The 18507-nt window shown below is 34.9% G+C and overlaps 1 protein-coding gene across 2 annotated transcripts in view; it reads right to left on the reverse strand.

Annotated features, from left to right (window-relative positions):
- TNPO1 (transportin 1) overlaps positions 1–18507 on the reverse strand; it is a 79410-nt gene that overhangs the window by 7223 nt on the left and 53680 nt on the right. For both annotated transcript variants that reach the window (XM_062017343.1, XM_062017342.1), the window contains 14 exons: positions 17214–17274; positions 16475–16643; positions 14142–14294; positions 12791–13016; positions 10892–11063; positions 9723–9809; positions 8842–8949; positions 8500–8658; positions 8322–8409; positions 7210–7308; positions 6926–7021; positions 4009–4084; positions 3120–3219; positions 1703–1777 (listed from right to left, as the gene is read on the reverse strand). In XM_062017343.1, the coding sequence (XP_061873327.1) occupies positions 1703–1777; positions 3120–3219; positions 4009–4084; positions 6926–7021; positions 7210–7308; positions 8322–8409; positions 8500–8658; positions 8842–8949; positions 9723–9809; positions 10892–11063; positions 12791–13016; positions 14142–14294; positions 16475–16643; positions 17214–17274 (1669 nt within the window). The remainder of the gene's footprint in view (positions 1–1702; positions 1778–3119; positions 3220–4008; positions 4085–6925; positions 7022–7209; positions 7309–8321; positions 8410–8499; positions 8659–8841; positions 8950–9722; positions 9810–10891; positions 11064–12790; positions 13017–14141; positions 14295–16474; positions 16644–17213; positions 17275–18507) is intronic.

Consider the following 18507-nt stretch of genomic DNA (forward strand, 5'->3'; position numbering starts at 1 on the left):
ATGTTGTAGGAAAAAATGTAGTCAAAACTGCAGCCAGCATTTGATAGAATGAGTACTTGTCAATTGCTAGCAGAAATATAAAAGTGTCCTGTGGGAGTTCTGTTTTTCACATGAAAGCTGTAAGACAGTTGTCACTAAAAAGGAAGCTTTTGTGTTTTGAAAGAACAAAGATCTACAGTCAGTGACAGTCAAAAGCCAGTGGAAGAAGAAAAAAAAATCTGCAAGTTTCAGTCTGGAACTTTCAGTTTAATAAATTGCCTGAAAGCTATAAAAACTAAATATTATAAAAATATCTTAGGATGTTAGCTCTGAAAACAGCAGGTTATAAGGCAAAGCTTAGAAAGTGTAACAGCAGATGAAACAGCTTCTCCTCATAGAAAATTACGTCAAGATGGTAAAAATTTTCTTTTCTCTTTTAAATACAATGACACTAGATTGTGTAACAGTCTGTCACGAACATATCCTCACAGAAAAAGTAATGTCAAAATTAAAGTTAATGGTACCAAATTCACCCTCATCACAACACTCTCAAGTAGAGCTGTTCTTAAACAGGATGTACGGATAATGACAACTCAGTATCACCAGTTAAGTAAGTTACTGCTTTTCTCCCTTCAAAAGACCTTCCAAAAGCAGGCTCACTTCTCTTTCCTGATCCAAAGAGCCAGATTAGCCAGTTGCCAAAAAAACACTGAGAATCTAAGTGTCCAAGTAGGACAAAAGGAACATTGTTAAATCATATTCCAGTAGCGTTTTAGCAAGCTTCAGCTACAACCTTCAGATACCTTACTTTTATTAAAAAAAAGTGAAAAAATTCCTAGAGTTTCCACTGTTCCTCAAAGATATAATTGGAAAAACACCTAATTGAACTACAGCAACCATGTATTTATGAGGTAGCAATCTAAAATCTGTGCATGCCATCACTTGAAGAAAGCTTTGCCTCCTTTCTTGCACGGTAAAAAGCACAAAAGCATACACTTTAAAAAGCAAGAACGTCCTTACGTCAAGTGACCTACACTGACTGCATCTAGTTTGAATGCATTAGGTGTCACTCAAGTTGAAAAGAATCTGAAAAAGAAGAATCTAACTTACTGAAGCAGGTTTTTTCTTTACTTATTTTACATAAGGTAAACATCTTATTGCTTAAGTTGTATTGTCACATATCTGGGTATGTACTCTAGGGTTCAACAGTACATTAGTTTCTTGAAACTTCCTCATCCAATAGGAATTCTGTTAATCAATCTCGAAAACTTGTATTCAGCAAGAGTAGCAGAAAAAAAAAAATCAGGATACCAGTGGAATGGTATTAATTTGCAATTTTCTAGACATTTCTTGAAAATAAAGTAGACAACTTTATGGCAAAAAAGCCTGGAACCATACAAATCTCACTTTCAAGAAAAAACAAAAAAAGTCTCAAATGTGGTATAAAAAGCCCTGTTGTTCCAAATGTAGGCAAAATACAATAGGCTAGACATGAATAGCTCTTTGATGATCATTATCACTTATATTATCTCAAAGTCTGGAATATCTCAAATGAAAGAAGTCAGGATTTTTATGCCGTTTTGTCTGAAAATTCATGACCTTGAAAGAAGTCTCCATGACCACAAACACAGCTAGTGCCAAGAGTGGAAATACAAAGCAATAAAAGTACCACAGGATCCAAGAAGACCACTGTTAAGATATACTGTTATATTCGAAAGCTTACCTTACAGAACATGTCTCGGAGATCATCTTTCGGGCTAATCCATGATGCAACAGCATCACAAAAAAAAATAAAGTCCTAGAAGATTAAACAATTACACAGGTTAGAAACTTCAATTTATAGGTATAGAAACAATCCTTGATATTCTTTCTATGGACTTCGTACAGTCTTGATCCTAATTGCTTTCGTTTTATGTATTTATTTTCCAGTTAGCTGAGTGCAGGAACAACTTTGTTTAACCAGGTTATTGATTAAATAAAATCAGTTAAAATAAACCCCAGCTTTTCCATCCCACACCACACTTGTCTAAAGTTAATTCTTTCAGTATATATACCAAAGTTCAAGAACCAATCACCTTAATAACAAGCAACAAAATCAGGACCAAATCTGCAGCACTCACTCTCACTCTATTCTAGCTGGGGCAAAAAGCTGCTATATTTCTTTAAACAGAGGTTTCTTCTGGGACATACAGAGTATTTATCATACAGGTTCAAAACTAAAGCCACATCAAAATCCCTATGTTTAGCTAATATGCTGCCATACTACACTCCTAAAACACCAGTCTCTAGCCATTAAGCTGATAATGCATGTGTTTCTTGGTAGTAGAGGTGGAAAGACATAGACAATGAAAGGAGTCCTTAATTATCCTCTTCCCTTTAGCTATGTGAAAGAAAAAATGGACAGCAGAAGAGGGAAACATCAAGTACAAAATAGGGCAAAAGTGAAATGAACAAAAAATTTTCAAACAAGACAGAGGCTCAATCCTTGTGATTCACAGATAATTCCAAGTAGAGGAGAGGGAAAAATCACCTTAATTTTCCTCTTAGAAAATATTACATTGGTACAGCTTTACTTTGGAGGTGTGGAGACTAAAGAGTATGTCATGTTCTATTCTTCAAATACATCATTTATTTTAAAGAGAAGCATGTTCCATTGTCACATTCACTATTTAAGCAATATATCCAAAGTTGAAACAGAATCTTCTACACCCAAGTTTTAAGAATGACGAGGTGGTTACTGTTTTTGTTCTGTTTCTTGTTTTAAAAGCTTAGGTTACATCTGGAAAACAGGTTTAAATGTGTCAGTTTTTCCCTTCAAATTATCATACAGATCCTGACCACCACCTGACAGAAGTATCAAAATACAGTTATTTAAATCAAAGATGATTATTTACATATTCTTTATAAGTAAAACACAAGCCCTACATTTAACAATACTCTGTTCCTTTCCTTTACTAGCCGATAATTACCAAAGCATCATAATCAATATCATTTGTAACACAAACATTTTCACCTCAAAATAAATTTACATCATGTACTGCAGGAAATCATATCAGGCTAAACTATTTCTTCATATATAGCTTTCACTAAATTTCACATGAGTAAAGAAAAGAATTTAAAGTTCTATAAATGTATCTTACTTGGACTACTCCACTGGGGTTGACTGAGATCATGGTACATATCCCCCGGAATGCTGAATCTTTCTCCTCATTGTCTCTTATGTTTCGCAGAGAGGTGCACCTAAGAGGTTAGAGAGCAAAACTTAGCTAACTATTGCTTTTTCTTCAGTCAAGTCAGAACTAGATGACAGTATTTGATGGAACAGGTCACACTGATAAAATGATCTGAAATGCTATTTTGAAAGCTAAGCAAAACACTTCTTGCACACAGTTTGTACTAGCATATTCTCATTATGCATCATCTCCAGAACCTTATGCTCTTGTTGCACTACATACAGTTAAAAAGTGTGACCTGTATTCCATTAAACACAAAAGAAACATGTATCTGAAATATTTATAGAAACTGTAATTATTAGAAGCGAAACATATAATACTATCACAGTATGAATTATGTCAGATACCACTTACGGAACAGTTATTTAAGTTTTACAGCAGCAAGCAAGCTATTTTATACATAACAAATCTATAAACATATATTCCTTACAGCAATTCAAGCCTCAGACTGAATTTTAAGTAAAGTAATGCACGTTTAAACTTTACAGTATTTGCATGCATTGTATTATCATTCTGGTGGATTTTAAAATGCTCTTTCATAGTCAAGCTTTAACACAGCAAGCATGTGACAATCTTATCCCATGCATAAATTAGTCGTTAGCCACAACATAAAGAATACATGACGGTGCTACTAAAAACTCACAAACCTGATAGGACAAGATTAGTCACATGGTTGGCAATGATTAAGGATTGAGATTTTGTAACCAACTGAAAATATATCTAAAAGTGAGATAGAGAGAAGAAAGAAAGAGAGTGAAGAAAAATGAATTAAAAAAAAAGATTGAATAATACACACCAGGGTCTTATAAACTGCTGTAGCATGGGGGCCACCTCTTGAGGACAAACGTAACCAAGACGACCAATTGTTATTGCTAAGGTAACGCAATCACGGTTATACACCACCAAACGCCAACCAAGACATGAGCAAATGAGGGGGGAGGAGAAAAAATAAAGAAAAAACAACAAATAACTCAGAAACAGAAACCAACAGAATCTGTGTATGATAATAAACATAAGATTTCACCAGTGCTGTTTATTACCACCCCCTAAATAAGAGGCAGCAACATACATGGTATACTCTCCAGGGTAAAAGAAAAATTAAAGAAGTAAATGAGAGAACACCAAAAACACAATTTAAAACCCAAAGGCTTTCCGATGTTAGCAGTCATTCTGCCCTTCTTCAGACTAACCTCCTGCAGTAAATTTACCTACCATACATTTAAAAGTTTTTATTCAAACATACTGTTATGGATACTCCTGGTATTAACCAGTTTTAGTATCAAATAGTCTAAACATTCCCCTTCCCCCTGGTAATTAGAATTTAAGATTTTAATAGATCTATTCCATCAGTAAAAACAAATGAATAAATATTTTTACATGGAAAATATTGTGGTCTATCTAAAAACACCATATAGACGAAACACATATCAAAAGGCACCAAGTATTTGTTGTCTTCATAATTTTGTAAAGAATTTAATTTAAAATGGTTGCTAACTCACAGCAACAGACTACACATAATTGATTCTTTAATTCCAGTATTTGTTCTGTTCACAAAAGGCTTCCTCATAATAGTTGTATAAGGATCTGACTTCTGATACTAAGGCAGAAAGACATATGAAAAGCAAAATTGCTTCATCACATGACTAGGTAGTTTGGTCCTTTATTCTGAGGGACAGACTGAAGAAAATACCATCACGTAGACGTGTTTTAATGGTGTTTGCTCAACTCACAAAAGATTAATCTTTAGAAAAAGGAGAGGTTGGGGAATAATGTATCAGGATTACTTGAAGCAAAATACATGAATACTACTAAAATCCAGCAGATTTATATGAAGCAGAGAAAGGAAACCTATGTTCAAAGGACATACTGTGCAACACTCTAATTAACAGGCATTTGTGAACACTTTCATGAAACATGCAATAAAGCAGATGATGCTTTCTCCAATATAAGTTTGGTGTAGGATATACCAGCAGTTTGAAACATACTCAATCTATGAAAGCTGCAGCTCACTGGTAACGTACAGTTTTGCCCTATTTTAGTCCTTTTGCACTATGAATATACAGTTTCTAACATTTTTTGCAGATATAACTTATAAAACCGCATTTGAAAAGCTACTTCCAAATGAAAACACACCTTTAAGTTTTGTCTATAAATTCTCACAGCTACAGTCTGTACAAGGAATAGTAAACTTGACATCGGACTCAACTTTTTGGCATGTATTGGATGCAAATACTTTTACTTAAGGTGGTCTCATCTTTCCATAAGAGAAATGTTTTCATAGCTCATTATATAGCAATCTAAAGCAAAAAACAGTAATATTCTTGCACATATTTGTGGCATGCAGCACAGTATCCCACAACAAACTTCTATTAAGTACACCACACTCAACATTTATTTGCAGTTATGCATCCACATTTAAAATAACTATTAAGAGAACAAAAACAAAAAGAAAAAGGCCAGTGTTTGGATGCTTCCAAAAATTCTCTAACAATGATGGAAGCAAACATTTAAGTACTGGATGCCTCTCAGTTACATGTATCACACATCCATCAGTGCAGAGGAAGGGGGTCAGGGCAGGGAGGAAGAAAATTTATATTGCTATACTATTCCATAGCATTTCTCACAACAAGCAGGTATTCGCTATAAAATTACCTTTTCAAAAAGTAGCACCTATAATATGCTAGACAACTAGTTAATTTTTCCTTCAAGTTCACCTTCCATACGAAACAGGTATAGAAGGACAGAGAAAGTGTGGCTTTTAAATTTAGAGAATAAGAGAGTAACAACATACATTGAAAATCTCTGTCCAGTTTATCTGTTGCTTGGCCTCCAAAAATGTAACTGTACTACTGAATTTGTCATTTTCAACCATGTCAGGTATAATGACTAAACAGTCATCTTCTTACAAGACAATTTTCAAACAGAAAGTCAAGTGTTCTTGAATCCTAAAATAGTAAACCAGAATTGATGAAGTTTTGCTGAAGTATGGAAGGTGCTCTTTATACCAGAACATGCCCTCTATAAATGCAAAAGAAACAAGCCTCAGAAATTCCAATTCAGTAAGGCATTTGGGGATTGCTCCCAATGTGGAAGGCAAAGTTGTGTGCCAGAATGCAAAACATGCATGCCATTATGAGAATGATTTTCAGAAATTTGTTTTTAAGTGACTGAGTAATTGAAGTTATGCAGATTTTCAGTTACATTGTGGCAAAATTGTCATCACAGATCTAGATTTTTGTGCACAGTATTACAGGTTACTCTTAAAAACCCAAAAGAGTGCATTTATTGAAAATTCAAAGAGTTTCATATATGCCAATTACATGTTTCAAACATTAGACATAGATATACAGTAAACACATATAAGAACATGCAAATATTTAAAGCAGTGTGAACTCAGTCTTTAGGTGTTACTGCATACATTTGTCATTCTCAATACATAAATAAAACTGGGAGAATCCTTAAACTGAAGATAAATAAATAGAACGTTACAAAATTAAGAAAGCAATAACTTTGAGAATCTAGATATATGATAGACCGTTTGCTGCAAGACTGAGACTTGTAAGAGCTTCTGCAAAACAGAGTTGCTTTTGCTTATAAAAGCCAAATACATAATAACAAAATCAGTTCTGGTGTGGTTCTCCTATACAATTTTAAAAATCATTATAGAAAAATCTCTAATTCCCTTCACCATGTATGGTTTCGTTTTTGGGTACCTGTGTTCTCTAACAACGTCTTTGGTGTGTTGGGTCTGTTAATTATTTCTACAAGCTGGTGCAACACCATTGGAATATAAGGCTGCATCTCTATACCTGAAACAGCCAAAAAAAAAAAAATCAGAAGAAAATGACAATTAATATAAATAGTCTAATAGCGTACACTGAACTTAATAACAAGGGCAAGGATCTCAAATTTAATTTTAACATGAAAGTATCACTAAAACCACCCAGACAAACCACGCTAAATGTGCGCACATTCAAAGAAAAAAAAGAAATCTTACCCATCTGGATGGAGATTTCTCCAATCGCCCAAGTGGCATTGTTACACACCGAAATGAATTCAGGGTTTAGATTGGTTCCCAAAATTGGCATGAAATCAGCTGGAAAGAACAACATTTAAAAATCTCATCACACAATACAACCATATTGTCTCATTATTGCAGGAGCATGGGGGTGATTTTTTTTTTTTTTTTAAATAATGAAAACTATTTCAATGCTTGGAAAGTGTTACATATGAATTAACAAGAGCTGTATTTCTTTTCGATATCAGATTAATCTGGTTTTAGAACCTAAGAAGATCAATGCAAATATTTTCAAATTATGACTTTATTTTTTTTCCTAATAGGTTTTATCTTTATGTAAATCTTGTAACTTTTTTTCTCTTTCCCTTGCCAGGGTGGAGGAAGAGAGGGGAAGAGGGAACAAGAAGAAAAATGAGAAAAAAAGGAAAAAAAAGGAGGAAAAAAAATTTTCACAGCTACAAGTACTTGTACTTTTATAATATAGTTGAACAACCCCCAAATCATCTGGATAGCTACAAAGACAGATTATAACACCTGTCAAAAAAATTCTAAATTCGAAGTCTATCCAGGATTTATTGGCAAGTGTACCTTAAGAATCTCTGCAGGAAGAGACTGCAAATACCTTGGAAATGTGTAACTGATGTTACTTCCCCACTGAACTTAAAAACAAAACAAAATAACAAACTAAAACCTACCCTCTAGCTGATTTGCTAAGTAACATATATATGTTGTTTTGTAACAACAGACTCTAGTAGAACAAAAAAAGCTATAAATTCAAGATTTTATCAAAACAAGCAGCTACTCTGATTGAGTACATCTGTTTTGCTGCATTCCAGCACAATAGCTTGTTAGCTTATAAAAATCAAGGACAAAAAAAAAACTTGTACTGTGTACCAAAATAAGAACACGTGTTTTAAACACACAATTCAAGGAGAAAAGACTACAGACTTTTGCTGAGAAAGGAAAATGAAAACTTAAACCACCATGAGAAGGCAAGTCCCAGAATAGGAAATTTAACAATGGCCAAACCAGTCTCTTATCAGATAAGTTTGAAAAACAAGTTAATGGTTTAATATGTAAAAGAAACATACCAATGCAAGGCTTAACATGCTGAAAACACGCCTTTGTCAGATCACCTAACAACGCAAAAGAACTCTGCCGTACCTCAGGCATCTTATCCTAAAGAGAAGAAAAAACCAACAATTCTAGAAGTGTTTCTGATTCTCTTAAGAAAGAAAATGCTTGGATCAAACAGGTTACTCATCTCACCTGCATGCACTGGTACATTAGTGTCAGGATATTGCTGCGAGCAACTAGCTGTTCAATGTTTCCACCAAGACCTTCAGCTAAACCACTGAGTAAATCAAGAGCCACAATCATGAAATCTTTATCTGGAGCCTCATACTGGTCTGGCTGAGCATTATGCAACTGCAACAAAAAAGTATTCATTGACAAAATGAATATTAGATTTTCTCAGAGGTATACAAAATTTCCAGAACTACAAGCTTCACTTAGATGTTCAACGTTTATACTACAAACCTCACTGCAAACACCTAACTTTACATAGGTAGTACATTGGTTTAAGGAGATAGATAGGAGATAGAAAAATACCATGGCTTGTGCAAGAGTCTTCTGCACCAGATTTACACAACGCTGGTACACAGGTTCACAGTATGGAAGAAAGCCAGATTGCAAGGCAGTAGCAACTGACGACAGGCACTGGAATTTAAAAGAGAAAAGAGAGAAAACAGTCACCACCTTTCCTCACACTCCTGAGTGTCTTTTACTTGGGTGAGACAAATTAAAATATACTACCATTTTAAATATACTCACATGTAACTGGTTAAGTAAACACAAACTAGAAAGACAGTACTGATTAGCTGAGCCAAGGCCACTATCAGCAAGTTATTACTCTCTCCTATGTATGTGAGTTGAGAGAACTTCTCTGCAGCAGCATCTTCTTAGAGATAGCCAAGAAAGTGCATACAAAATCAGTTATGATAGTTCAGCCAGCACTTATGCTACTCTTCAGTATTTTCACTGTGTACATACCCTAATATTACCTAAGAGTTATGAAACTAATTTTTCTAAAGGTGCTTTACTGGTTCACACAGGGAGTAGGCTACACGGCCTGGTCCATACCTTCAGCTTGTCTGATAAGTTTTAATGAAGGGAGAGCAAGGAGAGAGAACAAGAAAAGGAGGATGGTACCTTTTCTTTTCATTAAAAAATCCCATCAAATAAAACATTCCATAAAGGCAGAAAAAAACCCAAACCAAACCAAAAAACCCCAAAACCCCCACCTTTCTGCTAAATCTAATGACACATCCTCAGTTACAAAATTTCCTTACTGCAGCAAGAATATTTCCTCTCTAACAGGAAATACCTAATATTGTCAGTTTTTATAGTCACACACCCTAGTAGTAGCATCTTTAGTAGAAAGTGTAATTCCTAAACTACATTGATAAAACATACCAAATTTTAATGTTTACCTCTAATAAAGGGAATAGATCTTTATCTTCATCCTTCAGCATGTTCCACTTCTGGATTAATGGAGGCATTAGCATCTGAATATATTCCTATTCAGGATTAAAATGCATCAGCTGCTGAAACATTTCACTGCATATTATTTTATTTCAAAGCTAGAAAATGGACATATTAAGAATATAAATACATATTCTACTTTTTCAGAGAAAAACTCCAGACGTACTATAATTCCACCATTGCTACAATATGTAGAAGTAGTGTAATACTAGAACTTCAAATCTTAAGACTTTTCTGCTGAAGCACATAAGTACATTTCCAGAGTTAATCTTTTCCTCTAGGTTTGGCTTCTGTTTAGCTGTCTTGGTTGTTACAAATCTACAGATGACTGCCTCAGGGCCTATGGAAAATATTTCTACTAGCAATGCACTCTGGCTATGTATCTGCCACCTGGATTTCTCAACGATTGTCCTTATACTACGACCCTGTTCCCTCAAGTTCCTGAAATTTCTTCCTTGAGCAAGTACCCATCCATGAAGAAAGTAATCTCCCGTCTCTCCAGAAGAACACACCTACTCCTTCTGTATAAAGCTGTTGCCATCTTCCTTGTCACTGCACAGCCACTATCACAAGGATATTGAGCAAGGCATTCCAATAGTGCTGTTGCTCCCAGAAGGTATCTAAAGACCCAACAGACTCTGCCAACTAACGCTATGTTCAAAGCTACAAAATGCTAAGTGACTGAAGAAAGTCCCACCAGGAGCTCCCCTTTAGCATCCTCCTGGTACTGACAAATGCTAAGATGACGACGGACAAAAGATTGAAAAAAGAGGTCCTTTGATGGTGTGGGGTCTCAGATGACCAGTAAAATCCATAGTAACACCTCAAATTGTTTTATTCCACTGTGTCTACATCATGTGAAAAACTATAGAGAAATAAAACTAATTTCAATAACCATTGTAAGAAGATGGACACGTGAGACATTCAAAACGGTGAATATTTAACTAGGGGGAAAATTACATGCAGTGTATGTATTTTATCTGTAAATATCCAGTATCATCAAAACTTACACTGAAATATTAGCATTTCTGTTCTGTAACAGGTAAAGTGCACTACCAAAAGGACTGAACTAGTTTTTCAATTATGAGTGCTTCTACAGAACACAGGGTATACTCACTGGTTTATTTAGATGATGTCCTACAGAATCTGCTAGGGTTCCTATGGCATCATAAAGAATGAGCAGGTTTTTATGCTGGTATTTACTAAATGCAAAGACCAAAGTGTCAAGTATATATGCAAGATAAGGAACAAGCTCTGTACAAGCCTCCTCTTCTAGAGTAGCAAAGGCACTGAGAGAGAAAAAAACAAGTCAGTTAATATCTTAGGGAAAAAACAAAACAAGATAACCTCAAAATTCCCAACACTGCCTATTTGTTTCAACATAAAACTATTTTCAGTCCTCTAACTCACCCAAATTATCTTTTAAAAGTAGTACAAATTAGATAATTTTGATCTATTCTGATTGAACATTGTGATGAATAAAAATTTTAAAAATTGCTGTAAAACCTCCTTTATTTATACAGATATATATGCAGAAAGCCCTTGCCATGAAAAGCATTACTGAACACAAGTTACAAATATGCTAACTGAAATATTAGGAGCCATAACAAAAGCAGTCTCTTAAATTAAAAATGACCCACTATCTTTAGCGTAGGCTGTAGCTAGTGCTGTTGGTACAATATCAACATCAGCCTGTACTCTCAGCCATTCAATACATAGAAAATTTAGATACAGAAGGATATAGAAAATTAAATGCCAAAACAAGGCATGAAAAATTTTAGTCAGCCTTGGTCAAAGCATGCATCAAGGCATCATGGAAACCTTTCAGGTGTGTAGGTTTTGTTTCTCAGATGGGTTTTCGTTTTGTTTTTATAGGTTTTGTTTGTTTGTTGTGGTTTTAATAGAATCTGCATATGAATCTAACTCCTTGGATCTGAAAATGTGTTAAGCATGTAGTCTTGTATCACCACCCCCTTGTTCCTCAGGGAGGAACAGAAGACTATTACTATGAAAAGACAGAACGGACTGCAACAAATTTGCTAGCCTAATGTTTGAAGAGAGGCAAAAAAGGAAACAATGTTTAATACTCAGAACTTCTTAGTAAATACATTTCATGAAACACATTGCATCTGTTCTGAGGCAAGGATACACCTACTCCTTTTCTGCAAAGCCTAGCACAAGAACTTTGATCTCAGCCTTGTCCTCAGGCACTACTGATATTTGTGGGTGGAAAATAATAACGGTAACAACAACAATAATTATTTGACTGTTCCAAGTGTTAAGAATACAAGCAGATGCATATCAAACCCAGCTTTATGAACAAATCTTCTTGGCAGGCTGATGTGCACACTCCTGCTGCACACAAACTGACATTTAAGAGCCTTAATTGATGAACTTCTGGCACAAGAAGTGCACCCATTCTCATTCCACTAATGGTGCGTCCATTAGCGAAGTCATTAATTCTTTTAATTTTTTTTAAATTACAGCAGGCAAGGGGGAGAAGGGTATCTTATCACCCAGGATGTCCCTTCAAGAGAAAGACAATATCCCTTGAAACAATCGTAATTCAAATGCTTTCATAATCCTGAGCTAAAAATAAACAACTTCAGCACCCCAATGATAGGATGGTTTTCCACTGCCATTGGTATTGGCCTTGTTCATAGATTTATTTAAAAAAGTCTGATTTTCGGTCAATGAAACATCATATACTGAAAATAAACAAGTGTCACTAACAGGTAATGTCTTTTAGTATAGTAAATTATTTAGCTCAGTGATTCATATACTCTGAAAACAAACTGGAGAGAAGAAATCCAAATAACCATTTTTTCCCCATTATTACAACTGAGAGTAATTTGTGAGCTCTCTGCAACAGGCTGCACCTACTCCAACTAAAAAGACAAAAAAACCCCAAAAAAGGGCTAGAAATGGAGCCATGCATTCACTGACAAAGGTATTAAACCAGTTTCCCGTAAAAAACATGTTACGGATAGTGCTTTTTAGTTACGCTTTGGTTTACCTGCAGGCAGCTTCCTGTACTCTCTTGTTGCTATCCAGGATACGCTTTAGCAACTCAGTCATTAATGGCTTCAAGTATGTATCTGGGGGTTGACTAACGACCCAGTGTGCATAGCGACTTAGAGTCCAGCATGTAATGGAGCGCACAAGAGCCTTTTTGTCGGAGAGGCACTGAATAAGGTGAGGGATCAGCTCAGGAAGATATGGAATCATACCCTGCATGCAGCCTAGAAGGAAAAATATATCTATTGCTGTATCAGAATTAACAAAAAGTTTTATTGTTCTGTTTCCTAGAAGTAACATTTTTGTTCTTTATCACATAGGGATACAATTTAATAGTATATCAGGCAAGTCTACCTAACTTATATTAAGCTCTAAAAGGAAACTCTACATAAAAAAAAATTAAATTCCCCAATTAAACTTATATTAATTTCAACTACATTTCTAATTCAGTGCTTCCCCAAACTCCAGAAACTCTGCTTTATTAAATGGAGCATGCCAAACACATTCAAATAAAACCATTTATAAAGACTCTAAGTCCTACATCAGTCTACTCAGAGTAATCCAGACAAGGAGGAGAGATTCGATCTTGACAACAAATCTTTGCATCATTAAAACCGATTCCTTGAGAAATTGCAATTTCTCCATGTTTTCTCCTAATACCATACAAATACTGACCAGCAATAGAAGCTTTACCTTTCAAGTCAGCAAGGGCACTGAGATTTGCTAGAAGTACTAACATTTACCTTGCTTGACTTGAAATTCAAACCAAAAGAAAGGTTTTCTAGTAACAAAGTAAAAATTACGGTTCAATAGGCACTGTAGGAAAAGAGAGATAATTCAGGAATAGACCCAAGTGTATTTCTTCAGCTTGCAAAAGGGACAGAGACACTGGAAAAAAAAAAAAAAATCAAAGCAACACTGTGAGTAAGTACAAAGGAGTGGACTGGAGAGCCACGTACAGAACACTGAAGTCACAGGAATCATCTTCACCATTTCTGAAAACATTTGAATGAAATGTGAAGCTCAAATTTATTAATTATTCCTCTTCTATGAAATCAAGGTACTATTTCATGAGAGACCAATAAATTTATGCAGCAGAGTTAAGAAAAGAAGAAATAAAAAAAAAAAATCTCAGCTATTTAACCTTCCAAATATGCATAGACTTGAAAAGGAAAAATTAGTAACTGCAGTCACCAAACAGTAGATACAGAGATTAATCACCAAAACCAAATCACATCAGCTAAGGACATATACTTGTCTGCATTAAGTAAAATTTACCTGGAAGGAATCATGGAGCTGCCTTAGAAACAATCAAAAATTCAGTAAAATGATATGCAGTGTTGCCTTACCTTCAGCAATTGCTCCAAGAACAAGGATACCAGATTCCTTAACGACCCATTCGGGATGGAAGAGCAATTCCTTCAAAAGGGGCAAGATGTGTGGCAGAAGTTCATCACGAAACACATTGGCTAGGACATCTAGAGCAGCAGCAGAACATTTCCCTGAAGGGAATTAACAGTGTTAATATCTGATTATTATACAAAAAGTTGAAGTCATACAATATAATTCTCAGGCTAATTTTGAGCTGCCAGTGGAGTCTCGTGATACAATGATCCACTGTGCTTCGGTGCAAAGCCACAGTTCTTAGAAATCCAGTTTTGCAGCATTTAAATAGCCACTAAAAGAGCTATTATGCTGGCAATAGTAAAACACTCTGTGACAGAAACCACGGCACTGTATTTCAACATTATTTATACGCTATGTGATTTCAAGATGGCATAGCTTTATGGATTAGGGAAGGTCTGTGACATGAATTTAACATACTGGGGAAACAAAGAGGAATTGCATAAAAATACTAACATTTGTTTGAAAATGCTCAAATATGATCCATGTATCAAAGTAAAAAATAAAAAAGCAAAATCATCCAACTCTAGAGACTGAAAGAAATTTGCTCATCTCTGCTCTGCTTATATTCTGTCATACACTAATGCAAAGAGGAACACCTAAAATTTGTTTGAAGCTTTTAATCCCATCCTTTTAGCAAACAAAAGCTGCCCGGAGGGGCTGTGGAGTCTCCTTCCTTCCTTGGAGGTCTTCAAGACCTGCCTCTGGACATATTCCTATGCGACCTATCTAGGTGAATCTGCTTCTGCAGGGGGTTTGGACTAGATGATCTCTAAAGGTCTCTTCCAACCCCCTACCATTCTATGATTTTATAAAAGAAAAGTCTGGACCAATTTCAAGACATGATTCAGAAATCGTTATTCTGTTTTTCTGCTGGGGTGCTGCTGTTATATCTAAAAAAAAAAAAAAAGTCAAGGTGGTTTTATAAGGAATGCTCACATTATAGAATTTATACTGGTTTTTTACTATAACCTCAGTTTCTTCATAATCTGTTATAAAGGATCCAACTGGTCTCATTAGTAAGCAATATAAGATATTTGTCAAGTTGTATTGATGCTTCTTCTCTGTTCAAATTGGGAATCAAATATAGAAGACTGGATAAGAAGTTGAAACACCAGATAAGCAATTATCTGATTTTCAGATAATCCGAGTTCTCTCAAATCCAGATAATGTCAATACAAATTTCTTAGCTGTTCTGCTTTTTCCCTTTCAGGCCACCATTCCTACACAACTTCAATTTCCTCACCATCTTAATCAAAACGTTGGGCCATAGGGCACCTTCTGTCATTTCAGCTTTTTCAGAAAATTTAGTTCTTTAATCTCTATATATAGCAGTAAAAATAACAGGATTATGAATCTAAACCTCATTTTTTAAAGTAAATCAAGAATATTTGTACTTATTATTATTATTATTATTATTATTATAATTATTACTTCTTTAGAAGAAAATATAGTAATTTAAAAAATTCGGATGTCTCAAAATTCTTTGAAGGTATACTCATCTGAAGTGAAAACTTCAGAGAAAAACTTGGAAGAAAAAAAAATGTGGTTGTGCCAGAACCTCAAAATATTAATTAACAACAAGGCCCTTTGCAAAGTATCCTTAAGTCACATTTGTCAGAATTTCTGCCACTGTCAGTATTTTCTGCCACTGAGCTGAAAAATCATTTTGTGGTGTTTTCCTTTATGGCCTATTGGCCTAAAGGTTCTGCTACACACAGGCCATCAGAACTGTGGTTTCCTCACAGGTATTGCCTCTCTTCCTAAGGTATCATACTCTGGTCAGAAACAAATCACTCAATAAAAGAACTACTGGTAATGGTCATCAGCAGTACCACATTCACATACTAAAAAAAGCAAAAACAAAACACATAAATGCAAGTTTAGAGGGAAGATCAAACTACAAAAAAAAAAGAGCTTCCTCTAGCTTTCAATGTAAGAGCTTTTTTTAAACTGAATTTAAACAGGTGACATAAATTTTCATTTAATTCTACAAGATGCTGAAAATCATAAGTCCACAAGTTCTGTTGAATTGTATCCAACAAATGCTTTGAAATAATAAATAAGGTTACAGACAGCTAGCTTTCACCAATACTGTTACACAATCAAAATGTCACCTGGAAGACTTCCCCTCCACAAGGTATTTCAGCAGACAGCTCTTTTCATATTCAAAAGCAAAACTTCAATATTGCTATACATGAAGTCCTCTCTTTACTGTAGTTCCTGTGTTACGCAAGCAGCTCTATTTTAAAACATTTTGCACATTACTTTGACATACTTAAATTCCAGTCAGATATAGTGTCATCGTCATCAAGTTCATCGTCATCGTCATCATCATCTTCAATACCATCTTCTTCATGCTGCTGAGCCACTGTCCGTGAGCGATGAAAACGAGGTCTTATGTCCTGCTCACTATCTGGAATAGCTTCGTCTTCTTCAACATCTCCCTGTCACGAAAATGTTTCATCACATAAACTACCCCAACTATATTGCTGAAGGAAGTTAAGAATGTAGTTTTAGTTCAAGACTTCATAAACATATAAAAGATTCACTTCCCTCTTGTGCTGCCAACCTAACGAAAAAAAAAAAGCCATTTTTCCTGCATTCTGATGCTGCATTTATCAGGAAAATGACAGGAAAATAGAAGTGTTAAGCTCACACACAAAGTATCTTTCTTGTTAAGAAATTGCATTTGATGGGAATGAAGAAATTGATAAAGAAACATAGCAACGATAAAAAGCCATTTATTCAACTCAGAAGACTAATTATTAACATTTTTTAGGCTGTATTGTTACAGTAGGTTGTTTGAATTGGGTGAGAGGAGACGGGCAATGCAGGAAAAACTGCAGATTATTTTCCAACAAACACGGCAGCAGTCACATTTAGTATTTGGAAAAAAACACATTGCCCTGGAACAGATGGTAGGTGAGATCAGCCCACTCTGATTTGCATCAGTTTGAATAATACGTTAGAAGCTAATCAGATATTCTTACAGAGTAAAAGAAATTGATGCTCACCTTCAACAGAATAATATCGATCTCTGAATATTTCATACCATTTACCAGCACAGGTATGAGCCTACAAAAAAAACCCCAAAACAAAACAGGTCATAAAAAAAAGCAAGCCAATTTTCACCTAGCAGGGCCATAATTTTGTATGCAACATGAAAGCAATCTTAGTCTGATAGCAAAAGCTAGTATCTAAACTAAGCTCCATGTCATAAGGTTTATCAACACACTGTAATCTGTGAAGGTGTTTATTCAAATTACAAACTTTTAACTAGACGCAGCCCAATAGCACAACCGTGTTTTAAACTTCAAGAAACAGATATTCTTCCATATAATGACTTTATTCTGAAGCATCATTCAGAAATTAAGTCTAAAGTTTTTCAGTAAGAATTCAAACTCCTACAATATACATTTAAAAAAATAAGTTTCCCATCAGTAGTACTTGTCACTTAATTTACTTGTGTCTGAAGACTCTGTCTTACTTCTCTTAAAGATGGAAGCCTAACTACATTAAGCCCTCCTATCCTTCTGTGATTACTTCAATAGACAAGTCCCAGTACTGCAAAGATCTTGACTAATCTATACTGGGATTTACTTACACTGGTTATAGATATGGGATTCCAACTGTATAGATGTATAGGTAAAAAAAGTACTAGGAGAAAAAAGTAAAATATTTCACAAAAAAAACAAACAAAAAAAATCCATAAAAATATGTATTACAAATCAAGATAATAACGACCATTGACTGACCCAGTAACAGTACTTCTATATTGTGCAGTTGAGGAGTATTGTTTTTGAAGGTACCAGGCTAGCAATAATATTCACACACTGCAGTGGCACCATACCTTCTGAACTTTGAATCAAAGCTTAAGTATACGCATTATCAACAATTCATTGGTGTTCCCGTAGCATACTTCCTGAAGTATGCAGGAGCTATGCATTTTGTAAGAAAGTCTACAGGAGCAAAATGGAACGAGATGCTAGATACAACATGAACAGGTTTTCAAAAGAACTTGTGCCACTTTTCACTTAATATAAAAAACCATTAAATTTATAACAAAATATTAACAAACTTGTATACAACTCCTTAGTTAGACAGAACTTATGAACAAATAAGTTGTTTTCAACAACCATTATAAAGAAAGATTGTAACAGAAACATACTGTTACTCTTTTTTTTTTTTTTTAGGAATTTGAAAGCTTTAAAATAGACTATTGCAATGCTGCAGCGTCCATGTTAGTGTCAGCCAAAGGAAGTTTAATGCTAAGTAATAACTACTGTTATTTTCACTATAAACATAGTA

The sequence above is a fragment of the Colius striatus genome, chromosome Z, assembly GCF_028858725.1.
Source record: "Colius striatus isolate bColStr4 chromosome Z, bColStr4.1.hap1, whole genome shotgun sequence".
NCBI lineage: Eukaryota > Metazoa > Chordata > Aves > Coliiformes > Coliidae > Colius > Colius striatus.